At 37.0% G+C, this 17,949-nt stretch overlaps 2 protein-coding genes across 2 annotated transcripts; both read right to left on the bottom strand.

Moving 5' to 3' along the window:
* Positions 1-3,780: 3,780 nt before the first annotated feature.
* Positions 3,781-7,489, bottom strand: stoml3b (stomatin (EPB72)-like 3b). Its single transcript, XM_079247083.1, has 7 exons — positions 7,425-7,489; positions 5,591-5,694; positions 5,429-5,501; positions 5,194-5,276; positions 4,850-5,053; positions 4,371-4,505; positions 3,781-4,204 (listed from the first exon to the last, which is right to left on the bottom strand). Exons 1-7 carry the CDS (start codon positions 7,486-7,488, stop codon positions 4,016-4,018), a joined length of 852 nt encoding a protein of 283 aa, XP_079103209.1. The 5' UTR covers position 7,489; the 3' UTR covers positions 3,781-4,015.
* An 882-nt stretch (positions 7,490-8,371) lies between these two features.
* Positions 8,372-17,627, bottom strand: proser1 (proline and serine rich 1). Its single transcript, XM_079247923.1, has 12 exons — positions 17,106-17,627; positions 16,965-17,030; positions 16,521-16,589; positions 16,216-16,310; positions 16,012-16,105; positions 15,469-15,579; positions 14,370-14,471; positions 13,945-14,023; positions 13,590-13,682; positions 10,783-12,151; positions 9,846-9,990; positions 8,372-9,758 (listed from the first exon to the last, which is right to left on the bottom strand). The coding sequence occupies exons 1-12, from the start codon at positions 17,148-17,150 to the stop codon at positions 9,633-9,635; spliced, it is 2,394 nt and encodes a 797-aa protein (XP_079104049.1). The 5' UTR covers positions 17,151-17,627; the 3' UTR covers positions 8,372-9,632.
* Positions 17,628-17,949: the final 322 nt, after the last annotated feature.

Consider the following 17,949-nt stretch of genomic DNA (forward strand, 5'->3'; position numbering starts at 1 on the left):
TTGTATTTACCTCAATGGGAATGTGCAGTCTGTTGTGTTTCAACAGCCACAACAACAACAACAACAAAATAACACACCTACCAGGGAGCCAAAGGGGGATACCCACCACAGGGATCACTGTTTTGAATGTTGTACATTTCTTTATAATGTGATGTTTACATCTAATTTATTAATTGTGTGTATTTTGTATTTCAAACAGGCATGTACTGTGAAAGTCTTCCAGTTTAAATGTGAACCTTCTTATTGCTGTGATCTATTTATTAAGCTTAAGTTGTGGAGAAAAGAAATAGTGTTTGTAACTTTAAAGTGATCTCTAATGGGACACAAGTGGAATATGTGGTGGAGGAAGCAGATATTCTGCAAATATGATCCTCACACGTGCAGTTTTGTGCAAATAATTAGCACCCATGGGCAAATTATACATTCTATTGAAGTGAAAAGTACCACTGAATGAAACATGAAATTAAGACCTGTTAAGATTTGTTCGACAACTCATGAACTGATGTAATTTGTTCATGGCTGCACAAGAGAGTGCATATGATTGTACTTAGATGATGCTTACGGGATTGTGTATTGATGTGTTTCTGTAAGCTATGTAAGTTTATTTTCTTTTTTCTTTTTTTCTTTTTTTTAAAAAAGCAGATTAGCCTTCTTTTTACTTCTTTGTGAAGTACCAATGTAGAGTAGACCTTCCTAAGCCTGTGTTAATCTCCTCATAACATCCTCTGTAGAATTTTTTCAACCAAACATTTTTTTTGGAGGATTCTGTGTTTGTACTTCTGCAAATTACACTCAATGCTCAGCGTGTAGGATTATACTGTTCAGGGAATTCTTTTCTAAATTATCACCTAATCAAACCTTTTTTTTTTCTTTTGTGTAGCTGCTCAACAGAACACAAACAGTGTCAAGATACTTTCCAGGATGACTTTTCACCTCTGTACAATACACATGACAAACCAACCATGAAACGTATTTTAATGCATTCAGTATGTCTAAGCTGCCTCATGTACTGTACTCTGTTGATTAACTTAACCTCAGGGTCTCTCTCAGCTGGCTTTAAACAAGACACCATTAAAGGTTACAGTCTTGTACAGTGAAACAAAGTCATACCTTCACTTAGCTAAAGCTGTTTAAACTATACACGAAACAAAAATATGTAAATAGACAGGGCCAGAAAAAAGAACGTGGAAAAGCCTGTTTTTGGAGTTACATTGCTAAAGGGAGCATAGCTTAGAGCTCAACAACAGTTTAATATTGTTAATAGATCAATAGATGCATGAAAACTGAGTAGGTGGGAGTTGTAGGACTTTAGTATTGAGGCCTAGCACAGATTGCTGAAATTTCTTTGAAGCTCTTTTAGTTACCTGTCCTACAAAGCGATAGATGAAATTTACCAGCACACCTGTTTCAGATGTTACCAACCCACTGGGTCAGCAAACATGTAAAGGACGGTAAGTCTGAGTTACCGGTATTAGACTTGTAAGTAGGTCTGCAACTACTCTACAAGCACTTTTGGTTATCTTAAAAAAGAAAAAAAAAACAGAAACCTTCACATTAAACCTTCAGCATATTTTGTATGATGAGTACACAGCGTTAAATACTAGAAAATAGAAGAATGTCAAGTACAGTGAGAGGAGGATTGTATAAAGACTCTCGAATTTTGTACTTACATTTATAATTTGAAGAATGTCTTTGATCAGTTGTAAGAATATACCAGTGAAAGTCACTGTGTTTTCAAATGTTTGGCTTTACACTTCAATCACATCTTCAAATAACTCCTTAGGGTCCTTCTATAGGCTGCTTTGTGCAAAAACTACAGTCTGCAATGGTGCAACAGAAATATTGTTTACATGTAATCTGTAGTTCCTGGTTTCATCCTAAATGAATTTTCCACTTTTGAACACTGAACTGGTATTGTAACGACCCCTCAATGTGTCCTGTGGACATTTTTGTCTCACTATAAGTTGAATGTCAAAAAATTTACTATGACTAAGTTTTATACAAGTCATTCCTGTGATTTTGCGAAACACAGAAGGACCTCTTGTCTGACCACTTTGTAGCAACCATAAGATATGTAGCATATGGTTGAGTCTCTCCTCAAAATACCATTGGACATTGATTTGTTACAAGAAAATGCACCCATGTTGATCATTGAAATGCTGTCATAGCAAAGGTTTCCAAGACTTGTAACTTTTGCTCTACAATTTGCATTTGTGGAGGTAATCTACTCAATTATTCCTTTTGGATTTTGGCTCAGAGGCAGAATTTGTCTGTGCTGGCACTGATTGTATGTTTGAATGTAAATACATTTATGACATGAGTTGTGTCTTTGTGCACCGACAGAGTAAAACAAGCATGCTTTTGTCTGTCTTTGCTGTTTCTTGTTCTCTAATTCTCTTCTTTTACCTCTCTGCATTTGTTATAAATAAGATGTAACTGTAGTGTAGGAGACTTAGAAGATGAGAAAGAAACTAGTTCATCAATGTAATGTAAACACAGTATGTTGATGATTTTGATTGAAATTTCTGGGGAGAACTCAGTATTAAAACATTTAAGAAAACTGAAGCAAATGGTTGTGTTTATTTGAGAATCTATGCTGCTATTCATTCAACTTTTTAGGTATGTTTAACCGCATAATAGTATGATTCTGAATTGTCACTCAGCTCAGAAAGAAAGGGACTGGTTTTATTTATCTGCACAATTTACACTACAGGTCAAAAGTTTGGACACACTTTCCTTTTAAATCTAATGATGGGAATGGGAAAGTGTGTCTAAACCTTTGACTGGCATTGTATTGAAAAGCTAAAGAAATCTGTGTTTGGTCATTTTTTTCCCCTTTAGTAATACCAGTTGGTGTTGGAAAGCCTGATTAGTCAATGGTATTGATATTGTGAGGGCTCAACTTGTGTAAAGTGATCAACAGCCTAATGTGTGCATGATAAACCCACCCTAGTTAACCTTAAGCAACTCCTGGCTGAGGAACAGGATGCCACCCCACAGTTAAATCTGACCAGTACAAGGAGGAAGTACAAAGCTTTTGTGGATGCATTTGGATCTCCAGCATAGGACCCTCACAGTGCAAGGCGATTGGTCAATATGTGTTCATTCTATCCTTTTTCTTTTTTTTTTTAATTCATACAGGTCAACATTATTTATATTCTTCTATATACATATATGTATAGCCTCTACAATACCCATGTATTCTGTTGACAGGTTATTACAGTGAGAGTGAAATTATCCAACCCACCAAGCAACTTAAAACAGGAGTGATAACCAGCAAGAGAGCATGACAGGGGATTTTAGCAAATTTTTGGAGATTAATACCACGTGTTTACTTGTGTTGCTCATTTCACTAAAGACTGATAGTTACAACATATACTTTGCTGTAACAGTGAACAATGAAGCTTTCCAGCGATGAACGATACAACACCTAGTGCCATAATAAGCGGGAAGAAATATTCAACCAACCAAAACTTTCTTTATTTTATTGATACTATTTATTTGCATATATTTTAACATTTAACAGGCACTTTCATCCAAAGCAAATTTCATTTTTAAAAACTTAGGCATAATTTTGCAAGGTCTTCTGATTAATTCAAATATATCCTTGAAGTTCAAATATATATGAAACTAGAAACAAGTGTGGGAAGTGACAAAAACATACAGTATATATTGGTGGTACTTGAGATTTTACAAATAAAGGGAGTAGTAAAACGGTTCAAGTTGCATTAATGAATAAATATTTTTACATTTTACACTCATCAAAACATTCAGCTGCACAAGATAGCATCACATAGCAACATGAATGATGTTATATGATTTTTACACAACACCATATTAACTGATCCCAATTTAATTCAATCACATGAGGGAAATACACCTTGCCAAATAACACAGTTTAGGATCTTTCTATAATAACTTTTCATGAAAACCTTTATGTTGCATCCTGACCGTTTTTACTTTTGAACATAAATGAATCCATTCAGCAACGGGAGGTTTCACTGAGGTAGCAATCTCACTTTCTCATGAAATGAGACATGACATCCATGGGCAGAGGGAAGATGATGGTGGAGTTCTTCTCTGCTGCAATGGTGTTGAGAGTCTGCAGGTAGCGAAGCTGCAATGCTGATGGAGACTCTGCAATCACAAGGGACGCCTCCTTCAGGGCCCGCGATGCATTCATCTCACCCTCTGCTGCAATCACCTGCAAAACGAGACAGAAAAGTAAGATCAGGTCAGGGATATTAACAAATCAAAGGTCTGCTATTCGAAATAACCCAATGTTTGGTTTCCTTGAGAATTATTCTGTTATAGTGTGTGAGCACTTTATTTGTTATATGAGCATTATGCATCATGTTACATGTCCTGACCTTAGCCCTGGCCTCTCGTGCAGCCTCTGCTTCAGCAGCCATGGCTCTCTGCAGCTGATGTGGCAATTTTACATCTTTTATCTCCACACGCTCCACCTTAATGCCCCAGTGGTCTGTGGCTTCATCCAGGCTGGACTGTTGAGACAGGAATGGGATTATCTCACTGCTGTAACTTATCATATATCTTATAATGCAATATAGAAATGGTATCAGTTTCCATATGGAATAAACAAATGTATTGTTCAAGATATTGGAAAGGTACTTTAAAAGAGCTTTTATGTAATGAAAAATAAATTAATAGTCCTTATCTACAAGGGAATTCTGTACTGTGCCTTATATTTTTATACAGTATATAAAAGTCAGATGAAAACAAATCACAAACTTATACAAGTGGCAATGTTAAAAATGCAAAAAATTTGTCTTACAAGCACAGTGGGCATATGAAACAAAACAGGCTAAAAGTGGTTAGAATTTCATACCTGCATGCTGTGAGCAATGCCCTCACGATCTGACAAGACCTCAGAAAGATTTTTAGTACCCAGGACATTTCTAAGGGTGGTTTGTGCCAGCAGCCGGGTGGAAAAGTCAGCATTTGTCACATTAGCCACAGACGCAATAGGGTCACTGACCCTGAAGTACACCACGCCATCCACACAAACAGTAACTGAGTCCTTGGTAAGAATCTAGAGTGAAAATACGAAGTGAAAATACAAACTCAAAGTCAAATTTATGCATGCACATAGACTTTTAATATCAAATGGTTTCTATGATAGTGAAAATGTTGGGGTTTTTTTTCTGCATATCTCTGTTAAATGACACGTACCTCTTGTGGTGGGATGTCAAATGAAACCGTTCTCAGATCCACTTTCACAAAGGAATCAATGCATGGCAAAATGAAAAAGATTCCTGAGGACACAAAGAGGGAAACCAAATAACATTTACTTTGATTTTTTTTTTTTTTTTTACCAGACATATAACATTTAAATAAAATAACAGCTGATAGACAAAATACATCAATATAAACTAAAAGAAAAGTTTTATAAACATGAGAACTGCACCTGGTCCTCTAGCCTTCCGATCTGTGATGCGGCCCAGTCTGAAGATGACAGCTCGCTCATACTCCTGTACAATCTGCAAAACCACAAACAGTATGCACTCAACTACAATTTCCAGTAAAAGAAATAGTGGTTTCTCCTTCTCAGCCCAGTGACTTTACTCACCTTAAAGCAAAACCAGATTGTGAAAGGGAACAGGATAAATGTGAATAAGCCACAGAGTATGACGATGAACCAGCCAAAGCATCCCAAAGACCCTGTCCGTTCAGCTAAAGTGAGAGACAAATACAAGTAGATTTAAATGTGTTTGACAAACTGTGAGATGCCTAGCCATGAAAAGGAAAGTTTCCTCATAACAGTAAAGAATTAAATATAAATATGTTAATATGCTTGAGTCTGCAAAATCTGAATTAGTGGCTTAAAAAAATTAATATCAGTTGTTAGGTTTCTGTATATTAATAATCAGAATAAGGCTGCAAATGATTTTTGATTCCTTGTCAGTTGAAGGTGATGCATTTTGTCTGTCAATATCAACAACGCAAAAGGTACCAATCACAGGTTTCCACCCTAAAACCCTGGGAAGGCCACACATAAAGCTGTAATAAATAAAGCTGTAAAATTGTGACAACAGGGTAGAGTCACATATAAATACCAGGTGTGTCCACAGTTGTACTTTTATTTAACTTGAGATCATAATAGAGCTCTAGCATGTTTCTATCCAGAGAAACTCCCCCATAGAAAGAGCAAGCAGTAAAGTGTTTACTTATGCAACATGATCTTTTAAGTGCTGCTTTCATAATTAAATGCATTAACTAGAGGGAGGATGTGTGGATCATACTATGTCATCATCCAGCTCCAATAACTCATTAGTGCCTGGTTTTGCAAAAAATAAAAAATAAATAACAGGAAAATATAATATACCTAATCAGAGAATGACAGTCAAATTTTAAAGTGAAGCCTAAATTTAATGGTCAGTTCTACTTTGGTTTGTGTTTCCTGACTCTGGTTATGCATAAAAAAATCAACATCATTGTGTATTTCTAGGTCAAACCACTGGAAATCAATTCAAGAGCAGTTAAAAGCTTCCTGTTGTTCAGTTGAGGAAAATTCCACATTGCAGAACCTTAAAACACACCATGATCACGGCCTCCCTTCAACTGTGTCATTTATTAATAACACAGTTCAAAAAGTTCTGAAGTGTCCATTTAGGCTATTTGAGGATGGTTACAATAAGATAAGATGACACATTGTGAGAAACATTATTTCCCTAAAAGCATAAATATATTTCTTTTTTAATGGCGTGGAGGATTTACAGTAAAACACTGAGTGGAATCTTAAGTTTGGATTATACTTAAATACTATGCAACAAATTCTCTTTTTTATCAATGTATCACATGTGCAGCAAGTCCATATAAAAAGAAAACCTTATCAACAACCAAATTATGCATTTGCATACATAGCAGTTGTACTGTTTAGCTTTACACTGGTCTCTCTTTAGTTGACAATCCACGCAGACTGAAACAAAACTGAAGGAAGAGAAACAAACATAGTCACATGCTTATGGGACCTATTATCTCCTTGGCATGTGATTTCTGTCTCTATGACGATGAAGTTATACTATGCCCTGCGGCAGTGGCTATTTTCCAGCTGCACAGGTGTGCTTTATCTATTCAGGAAGTATTACAAACTTATGCTCTAATATCTGAAACCATAAAAACGTAGAACTAAGAGCTCAACTTCAAGTAAAAATAAAAGGCATTTCCTTTATTTTTCTACACATTTGTAGAAAAATAACAGTCTGTTATATAAAGGATCATCTCATTGTCACTTCTACAATTTCATTGTGCCTACAGCATGTCTGTACTTAAGAATAACATTTTCCAACTCTATTTTTAATTCTAACATATAAGCAAGTTTGCTGGTGGTAATAGTTCATTCAGTAGCACAACCAGTTATGTCACTCTAAAGTGAAAAAGAAGAGAAAAGTGGTTAGACCTACATATCAAGTTTTCTTTGCTTGTTATTCTTCTCTTCTGGCTTTCCATTTGGTCCTCCATTTCCATGTGCTGCTGGCTTCTGAGTGTTACCAGGAAGTGACTTTCTAAAGTGTGTCTACTCAAGAGAAAGCCTGCCTTTTAAAGCAATAATGCAGCAATATAAAGATGTACTTTAGGTGTGGCCATGACACTGAGTTGATCATTAATATGGTGCTATAAAGATGTTAACGTGTAATCTCAGATGTTGTAAAATTATATGTATAACCTGAATATTTTTATGTATCAACCTCTAAGAAAAATCTGCTTAATTTACCATAAATTAATCAGTCCAAGTCTAAAACATGGCTCGTATGCTCAAAGTACATACAATGATTTACAGGATAATATTAAATATTTATATTTTGAACAGTTTTTCTCCCCCTGATGAGTACACTGGCAGCTGACCCTTCAGAGACCTTTAAAATATGACACTATGACATCTCCCGTCATTAAAAAAAAAAAGTTTGTATTCTTTTACTAATTTGCTAGAGTGAGGAACCATGTGAACAGACTTTCACAATTCCCTGACAAATATCAGGTAATTATTCTAATCAATAACACTAAACCTATGGCTTATCTTAAAATAAACAATGATGGCTTTACGAATGCTATATTAGAACAGATGCATAAGCACAAAGGATATAATAAAAACATGAGGGCAAAAAGAATTAGGCAGGAAAATGTCATATTTCATAAAGACCATCCTTGGTTAGGCAAAAACAAGACAAAACATCAAACTTGCAAATAAAAAGAGGATAATGTCAATATTCTTCTTTAGAATAATTCAAAAGAATCAATAAAAATGTTCTGAATATTTCAGCATTTATTTGGCTTTGGGATCAAAACATCCAATGAAGCTGGTATGGTAACAGACAATTCTGACAAAACAAAACCAAAGGAAAATGACAACTATATCGGGTTAAAATAAAATTCAGTAATAAATCAATATTATTTAAAAGACTGAAGACAAATTTCAGATGACATTTGATAGTTTACTAGGCTTGGTGAAGATGGCTCAGCAATCAAACTTGAATGGAAATTTAAAAAAAAAAAAAAGGAAACTCCTCTAGTTCTTATGACAGGGCATTCACATGACTAATTTTCACATGACTGATCAGTAATGTGTTGCACAATCATATACATGTCCTTCATAAGTGTAACATCAAGCACTAAGTCAACAGTAAAAAGGCTGTAAAAGCGCTCCAAGAACCTGTCCTCCAAACCCTAACGCGTTTACATTTTTCATAATTTCTATATTTCATACAGTTCATTTTATTCAAGAGGTGCCCCACACACACTAAAAACACAGCAATACCTACAACAGCTGCAGTTCACCGCAGAAATGTAAAAATGGGTGCAAATACAGAATGAAATACTAAATGAAAACAAATATCATACACTGAACAAATTCATTAACAGTAGTCGAGTATTAGGATTTTTAACTCAGGTGTACAAGTCAGTAAAAGTAGTCTACCCTGACGACTAACAGAAATACAGACCTATACTACTGTATTTTTCCAAGTCCAAATATCAATAAAAAATATATTGTGTAGTGGGAAAAGATCCTCACATAGTCCAGTATGTCAGCTCGAATAATACAGTGACAGAGCTGATAGCTTCATCTGTCCATTTTGTAAACATACATGAAAATCACAGTCAACAGCTCACAGCAATAAATGTGTTCATTAAAATAACTAAACATAAGCGGAGCTGCCAAATGTTTTACTTTAACACATTTCCATCCCTGAAGCATGAAATAATATGTGATAACCCATGTCAAAATATATGTTCATGTTACATAACAATTCACCTGGGTAATTAATCAATAAGCTAGTTCCTTTCCTGTAGCGTTAGGAATTAAACGGTACATCATGGTACTGTCAATACATAATGTTTTCATTTTGTTTTCAGATGTTCTGTAATTCATTGTTCATCAATAAATTATTATATTTGTGGTTAAAAACAGGCAGGTTAGGCTAATGTTACAACCGTCCATCTGCTAATGTCACAGTGCATCTGTAAAACCTAACAACTGTGACAACAGATATTTTACAGTTACTGTTTCTTGTACAAGTAAGCCCATTATTCTTGAACAGATGTAATAATGAAACCATTATCCTGTGTGGACCCTCTAAAAAGGTGAGGCAAGGTAAACAGAAGTCTAATTGCCATCACTGCCAACCCAGCTGAGGATGCAGCCCTGGTTGGAGTGGAAAAGGGGTTCCAGGCCCTGGAGGGTAGCTGGGAAAACTGTTGGGTTGAGGAGGAAAGCTTTCCAGAGCAGATGTAGGATGAGCCTGAAAAAAAAGACAAATATAAAGTTTGTCAACCTGAAAATTTAAATCTTTTAACTCAGCCAGAGGACATTGTGCGTACACAGCTACCTGTAGGAGGGCAGATTGCATGGCTGGGTTGTGGAGGCCGCCAAGAGCAGCCGGGGAGGCAGAGGGAGAGAAGCCTGGAACTGCAGGGAAGGATAATAAGCCAGGGAAGCCACTACTTCCAGGAGGCTGGAGACCACTGCCCAACCTGGAACACACAAAATACTGTCACAATATAGAACACCAGATAAACATGGTCTCTATGAAAAAACAAAATAAAAGAACATTTTTGAACATTTTGGCCTAAAGAAGAATATAATAGGACTGATTTTACGTCATAAAAATATAAGCTATTCCTCTTGATAGTTTTCGATTCAAGCTCAAAAATCAACATGTGTATTGTGTTTGTTCATTCTGTAACAACATTCCCACTTGGATGTTTACTTAAAACTAATCTGGTAAAGCAGTTACCAGAAAGTAGCAGATATTTAACAACCTTACTCTCATCTTCTTCAGAAAAAACACTGATGAGCACATTTCAGTATATACTATATAGTGTATAGTGGATGTACAAATCTGACAGTAAACATCAGGGAGAGTTTGCAAATAACACTGACAACATTAACCAAGACTGGACTGATGCCAAGGAGGACTTTGCGCTTTTTAGGGTCCAGCCCTTATCACATGAAAATACAACTGGAAAATCGATAGCCATGATTTATGAATCCTTTTTTAAGCCATTTTACAAGCAAGTGGAAATCATTGTCACATACTTCGGGTAACCTAGTGGAAATTCTTACCACTAACTGTTGGGCTTTTACATAATTAGAGGCAGATTTAGGAATATCATATCTGTCATTTCAAAGATAAATGTCCTTTAAACGTTGTTGTTTTGATGTTTGTGTAAAGATGATGAAATCATTTTAGAAAATCAGTTTGACATCATTCATTTCATGGTGTCTATGTGTACTTGTACAACCTTTGTAAAAAGTTCACATACCCAGGCTGGAAATTGGAGCTGAAAGCAGATGCAAAACCTGGCAACACAGGGGATGATGATGGAGCTCGGGCCGCAGCAGCTGCTGCTGCTGCTGCTGCTGCTGCTGCTGCTGCCTGCAATGGGGCCACTGATGCTACTGACGATGGAGCAGCTCCAGACAGGCCCATGAGTGTAGACAACACTGGGCTCCCGGCACCATGCCCCCCTGTAACACCAAGTCCAGGGAATGCATTGGGGCTAGGCCCAGGCGGAAGGCCTGGGAATATAGAGGGGGCAGAGGTAAGGCCTAGACCAAAAGCGGAAGCAGCACCGGGGGCACCATTGGGAGCCAACCCTGCGTAAATAGAGGTTGGTGGGTGGTTAGAAATGTTAGAGGTGGGAGGTATTGTAGGCACAGAAGAAGGGATGGTAGCCGGAGGGAGAGTAGAAGACAGGGCCGGGAAAGGTGGCAGGCCTGGATAATGGGACGGTGCTGGGCTGGAAGACAGTGCTTGTAGGCCAGTTAAAGCAACAGGACTAGAGAGAGAAACTTGAGGAGAACCAGTAGGGTTCGACAGACCCAAAGAGCGCACCAGGGCAGCCTGAGCAGCACCCTGCGCCACCAGTGCACTGACGGAAGGTGTACCAGAACGAGATGTGCCTTTAAAAGCTGAGGGTACAGGGCTGTTACTGCCACTGTTACTCCCCCCAGAGTGTCTGCTCAGGGCTCCAGCCACAACAGCCTGGGCAGGATGGACAGGAGAGGGCTTCGGACTGGGGCCTGGCGTGGAACAGTTTGATATAACTGGTGTGGAAGATCCAGGAGTGTGAGAGGACAGTCCAGAAGGGGTGTAACTTCGGATCACTGACCCAGAGGGGTTACCTGCTTGTGGGGGCATCCCAGGAAAGTTGGATCCTGTCTGGTGGTCTGTGGGCTGAGAATATCCTCTCTGCTGAGATGAGCCCATGTTGTTTGCCTGAGATGGGGAGTCTTGGGTGCTGCGCGAAGCAGCAGGGGTGCCTGGCCGAGAAAGGCCATGGAAAGGGGAAGAGGAAAAGGCCCCACCACCGGGGACAGGAGTTCCACAAGGGGTGCCTGAAGGGGTGTGGGGTTTAATAACAGATGAGGATGTGGGTGTGACATGACCACTGGGCGTCTGAGGTCCTGCTTTAATAACAGATGGAGATGGGGCTGGGGAAGGGGAGGGAGCATTGGGGTTGTTTGAGGGCACCATGCCAGGGAAAACTGGTGTGATGGGGGTTGTGGGAAGGGGCTGAGCAGGCGACTGGGGTGGGACAGGAGTAGAAGGTGTGGACCCATGATGAATTAGAAGGGGACCACTGTTGACTCCTGGTGTGGTGTTCTGGGGGTTGCCTGGTTTGGTGTAGCCTGGAAAAAAAAAAAAAGTAGATTAGAAATAGTAAAATAAACAAATAAATCATGATAAGATTAATTACTACAATTTTTATGGACTGCAGTGTTACAATGAACCAAGAAAAATGCATTTCAGTAAAAGAGGAGAAAGATGAAATGATTTATTTATCTGGAATGTTAAAAACAGAGTTCATTCCATGACATTAGCAAAAGGGGTTAAAGCCCAACAAACTACTGAAAGCCAATCCATTCACATACAGCAAATAAAGAAGAAGAAAAAAGCAAAAAAAAGTAACAGCCAGAGCATCTATTACAATAAAATAAATAAAAATGCTTTCCTATTCAAATAATGTATCCCTCTCACCTTGGGGAAATGTTTATATACAGTGATGGTCTGTTTACCTCAAATCAACTTTTAACAACTCAAACCATTATCATGCAAACATTTCATTTTGCCCATTTGTCAATTTTCTTTGATCTAGAGTCACTATTCTGACTCCCCAAAGGCCTTTAATGATCCACAATAGCATTAAAAAAAAAAAAAAAAAAAAAGGTGGGTTTGTCTGCAACTACTTTAAACCCTGCATTTAACTGAACCTAGTACAAAGACAAGTTTTCAAAGCTTGAAACACTTCTACATCTTGTTTATTTATGGAAATTTCTGAGTCTAAGAGTCTTACAACCAGCAAAAACTTACAACCTGTAAGTTTCTTAGTCATTTTGAACCAGTCAGCATAGAAAATAAAATGAGAATGCATTTAGAAGACATAAGCTAATAACATATCATCTTTGCATTGCATTAAATTAAAAAAATGTAAAATTGCCACTGTTAAAAAAAAAGAAAGGTGACTGAGTGAAAAAAGGGGCTATCCCAAAAGATGCATGTTAAATACCAGCATAAATCAGAACTCCAGAAGGAAAAAAGACTTTTGGAATTGGTTTAGTCTTTTTCAGTGCATGTAACATAAAAAAAATGCATTGCACCGACTGACCAGAAAATCGATTGTTTGCAAGATGTGCCTCAACACACAAGCATTATAAAACAACAGCTGTGATATTGAGTCAACTCTCACAGCTGTGGGTTAACTCCAGTCCAAAGCAGAGGGTTTAATCTATGCTGTGGGTGTACAAGTGGTGCATTGGCTATTTCTACTTTTTCACCAAATCTCATTCACTAGAAATTCTACAAATAATAAAATCAAATGTACTGATTAAACATGCTGTGATCATAATCTGATAAAGAGGAATAATATTTAATATACAGTATAATATAATTTCTGAGTTAACTTTTCTGGTCATTCAGTTTGCGCCAATGAAAGTTAAAAAATAACATTCTCCCCCTGACAAAGCTACAAACTGGAGAAGCAGAGAGCAGCAGCATGCCAGCAAGTTAGGCTGCAAGCTTCAAGAACTCTGTTGTCTCACACACACACTTGCTTTAACTGAGTCGTACCTGCTACTTTGTGGGCAGAGCTGTAGGGGGGAGGGGGCACGTTGGCTGTTATAACCCCTCCTACAGAAACAATTCCTGCGTTGTTGTATGCACCTGAGTGGCAGTTGCAAATATTAAAAGTGTCCACCATGTGCTAATACACATACAAAAGAATCACACAACACACCCCACTACCAACTGTACCTCAACCAATCCCAGATGGCATTAAAAAAAATAAACCCCACTATGATTTATGTGCACTACTCAGAGCCATAATAGAAAACTGCTCAAAACGGTTTAGTTTTTTTTTGTTTGTTTGTTTTATCACTTGATGTAACACGAGTTTCATACAGGACAGATTATGTCTTCTTCTTACTTGGGGCGATGGTGGCATGAGGTCGGCATGGCGGTATTGGGTATGGAACAGGCCGATGAGGGTTGTAGGTTGAAGGGAACTAAAAAGAAAAAAGACAGAAGCTGTTAAACACAGATGAACTAAAACTTTTTTCTTTAGACTGTAAAAATATTTTTATAAAAAATTAAAACTTATCTAACTGTTTAAATGATAAATAGCCAATAAAGAGCAAATGTTTTAATATTGAAAAAGCTGAAAAACTTGTGCATGTTCATTTAGAGTTCTTCCTCTTCATTAACTAACATAGCACGGCTCTGCATGAAGGATGTAGATTAATTACTTCAAGTTGTGTAATTAACACTTATCTTTTCTATTGGGAGTTTTTTCTTGAAGCATTCAGGCACTATTAGATCATCTAGTCTATTATTTTCTATTCCAGTGCTTACAGGTTTGAAGGGTCCAATAATCCTGGAAGCAATTCCTTTCCCCTCCATACTGTTAGAGGCATCCTCTTTCTTCTCCACTTCTTTTTTAACAGGAGGGATTCCCTGTTAGGATAAGCAAAATCCATTATATTAAAAAAAAAAAAAAAAAAAGCAGCCTTTATTCATATTAAAATCCCAAGAAAAAAATTCTGTATTCATATTCTTAAACTAGCTCTGCTCAATTTACTTATTTTCTTTGTCAATAGGTGTGTTTCCATCTTGCTGGAAATAGACTGTTCCAGCATGACTAACAGAAGGTAACAAGCATGGGAGTGCCTGTCTAGAGTGCACAGGACATAATGCAAAAAGCAAAGAGTGAAAAAAAGCCATATTTGGGGTATGGGGCTCCTTGATGATTGATATTTATATAAGCTCTGAAACAATGTCATATGTATTAGAATATGCCACAGAATCAACAAGTTAAAGGTAGTAAATCAGTAACAGAAAATGAATATACACCGTAATTAATCAAAGACAGCCTGCTGATCTTACATTTTCCATTTTTCTCCCTTTTCTCTTAAGCTTTTTTTTTCTTTTGCAGCATTTATTAGCAAATAGCTTAAGAAGGACAAAGGTCAAAGAAAGATAACATGCAGCACCCTGCAGTGGGTCAGAACTCAAACCTAGGCAACGAGCATCAAGGAGCTTTATCATCTGTACACAGAGTACCCAAACAATCAGTTCCACTACATAACATTAAGACATTTCACTGTGGTGCTGGAAATATAGTAAATAGACTGCATTTTTATTGTGCTATATTTAGTAATTTGTCAAAGTAAATATGAGGATAGTATTTTCAAGGACAACAAAACATGTGGTCTGGGAGAGTCATGTATCAAGCCTTCAACCTTCTGCCTGGCTGATGACAGTTTTTCCTCCTAAACTACATCCACCAGAATGGAAGAATCTTAACAAGGAGCAAAAAAATTGAGAGCAAAAGCTGCTGACAGCTTTGTTGTCACATACCACCCATCTGGAGCCTTCAGTAAAGTGATGTATGTGTGTAAACAGATATGAAAAGAGCACTAGGAGGTTCAGCGTAGAACTTGCATATACTTACAGGAAATGTGCCAGTGACCAAGCTGGGTCTGCCTTTGGGGTATGGATTTCCCGGTATCATTCCACAAGAGGAGATCATGGCTACAGGAGCCTTGCACCCAACCTTACAGACCTTATGAGACAGAAATTAGACTTTTTTTATTCCAAATTACGCTACTATAAAAATAGTTTAGTTTTACTTGAATTCCTATTTATTTTTACACAACCAGCCAAAAGTTTGGACACACTTAAATACAAATAGTAAATCTTCATCTACATACAGCTTCTAAAAATACTTGTTTATTTCCTTCATCAAGTGAGCATTAAAACTCAAAGTTAACCATCTTTATCCCTACAGGGTAACTTAGTTTGATAGTCCTCAGTTCATACTACAATAACCACCTTCAAAACAAATCATTAGGAATATAAAAATAAACAACCCCAAAAAATAAAGTGTGGCCTGTATATCATAATCTCAAGATCTGAAAGATAAGAACTATTTATGCCATCAGAAGCTATGAATCAGTAACTATTCTGAGGAAATGTTTTAAAATGATGCACCCACCTGCTCCAGTATCCTCCGAGCACGCTTCTTCTCAGACAAGTGTATACGAAACAGATCCTCAACTGGACGATAATTTTGAGCATCTGAAATGTTCCTGAATGAAAATAGAAATAATGGATGCAAAACAACTTCGTCAACAGAAGCAAACAGAAAAATTTGACATTTAAGTTCCAGGTGCGTAAATGCATTTTAAATTTAACTCACAAAGCTATTAGTTCCAGGACTATGAGTCTGTCTTTCGAGAAAGTGAAGCAATTCAAGATATTTGCAACTTTGGTTGTGGGGATGGCAACCATTTTCTATAAGGACCGAAAAAGAGAGACAACACATTTAAAAATCCAGAACAGATTGGTGAAACATGTGACTGAAAGTCTCACACACTTACCCATCTTTACATGAACACTCATAAGTTATGTTTCCATATGTTTTAACTAATTCTAAATTAAAATATTTGCAAGTTAAAAACATCAACTTCGAGGCTTCAATCACTCAAAGTTGCATTTACTTACATGCTGTAAAGCTTTCACTGCTTTGATCTGAGGTTCTGCCCATGAGAAGTACTTCAGAATTTCAATCACCTGCAAATGTTTATGACATTGTTACACCTTGAAGATAAATAAGAGCAGCAATTATCTGGTGCATAAAAAGCAGGGAGGATTATCAAATTTGGATAGTAACTTCTATTCTAATAAAGGTGAAGTTTAGTCAAAATGCCCTTTATTGAATGTAAACATAAATTGTTTGACAGTATTAACAAAAAAAAAATAAAAAAAATACAAGTATTATGTTTAACAAGATTTATCTGATCATATGAATCACGTGTATGTTCAGCAAATTCATATATTTGTGGATTATTGTTTATGTTGAAAGATACTTAATAGATGGTTAAGATATATAGCGGATTCTGGGTGCACATGAGAGAGGTAAACATGCCACGCTGTGCCGCACAGTACCTGCTCACTGGAAAAATATCCGTGCACCTGCTCAATGGCTCTGATGCGTTGGTCGGTCAAGACGCACTAAAACACGAATAAAAGGATTAGCAAAGCCAGGGAAATGTAGTTAATCCAAATAAATATTATTGATATTAATACCTTTCTTATCTCATCCAAGACGATGTCAAATGATTTCTTATCCATGTTTACTGACTTAAACAAACCTCTATGTCAACAATAAGGTACTGTACTATTAAATAGTAAGTAGTAAATAGTAAATGCACCGTGGCAATCATACAACAGTGGCGATCAAGTAGGATATTGTTATTTCTGGTTACTTTTAATAATTTCAATGATCCGGTTTCTGATATGAATTCATAATTGTACAATAGTGTCGTTTAAAGCAATGTCTATTTGAAGGAGATTGCTTAAAAACCGCATGGTCCACATAGTCCTCGGGTATTTTATGTTTTCCAGCAGTAAACGATGCTTCCAAACAAGAGACTCTGTCTGCAGATCAAATCCTGTCCTCAGCTAACAACAAGCTAGCTAGCTCAAGCTACCTCTATTCTGAGCACAACACGATTAAAAAAAATTCATAAACAATGCGAAACAAATATTATCGCAGCTGTTAAGTCAAACCTATCTTAGGTATTTATCCACTGATACTATAACAGAGAGGGCAGCACATAAATTTAATAAAAATGTACAAATAACTCGCAAGGATTTATACGATTCTAGCTAGCTTTTGACAGCTGGCGCTGGCGGCGTCAACAACAAAAGGACCCCAACGAAGCAAGTGGTCAGAAAATATGCTGCGTAGAAATAATATAAAATAACTTAAAATTACCGTAATTTTTTAGTAATATTACCAGAAAAAATCTTTAGAAATTATAGAAAATCATTGATAGGTAAAATGGCTTTGTCAATTTTATATTGTAAAAATAATTGTAGTTATTCCAAGCAGGCGATTTCAGGGCAGTTTTGAACATAGTCCAGGAAG

The sequence above is a fragment of the Telmatherina bonti genome (genome assembly GCF_933228915.1).
Source record: "Telmatherina bonti genome assembly, chromosome: 10".
Taxonomy (NCBI): Eukaryota; Metazoa; Chordata; class Actinopteri; order Atheriniformes; family Telmatherinidae; genus Telmatherina; species Telmatherina bonti.

Coding starts and splice junctions, on each gene's coding strand:
- stoml3b (XM_079247083.1), bottom strand. CDS start 7,488: ATGGAAATGGAGGACCAAATGGAAAGCCAGAAGAGAAGAATAACAAGC. Junction 5,695..7,424: donor AAGCAAAGAAAACTTGATAT/GTAGGTCTAACC, acceptor CTCTCACTTTAG/CTGAACGGACAGGGTCTTTG. Junction 4,205..4,370: donor CACGAGAGGCCAGGGCTAAG/GTCAGGACATGT, acceptor CTCGTTTTGCAG/GTGATTGCAGCAGAGGGTGA.
- proser1 (XM_079247923.1), bottom strand. CDS start 17,150: ATGGATAAGAAATCATTTGACATCGTCTTGGATGAGATAAGAAAG. Junction 16,106..16,215: donor GTCCTGGAACTAATAGCTTT/GTGAGTTAAATT, acceptor ATTTTCATTCAG/GAACATTTCAGATGCTCAAA. Junction 15,580..16,011: donor CTCGGAGGATACTGGAGCAG/GTGGGTGCATCA, acceptor CTGTCTCATAAG/GTCTGTAAGGTTGGGTGCAA.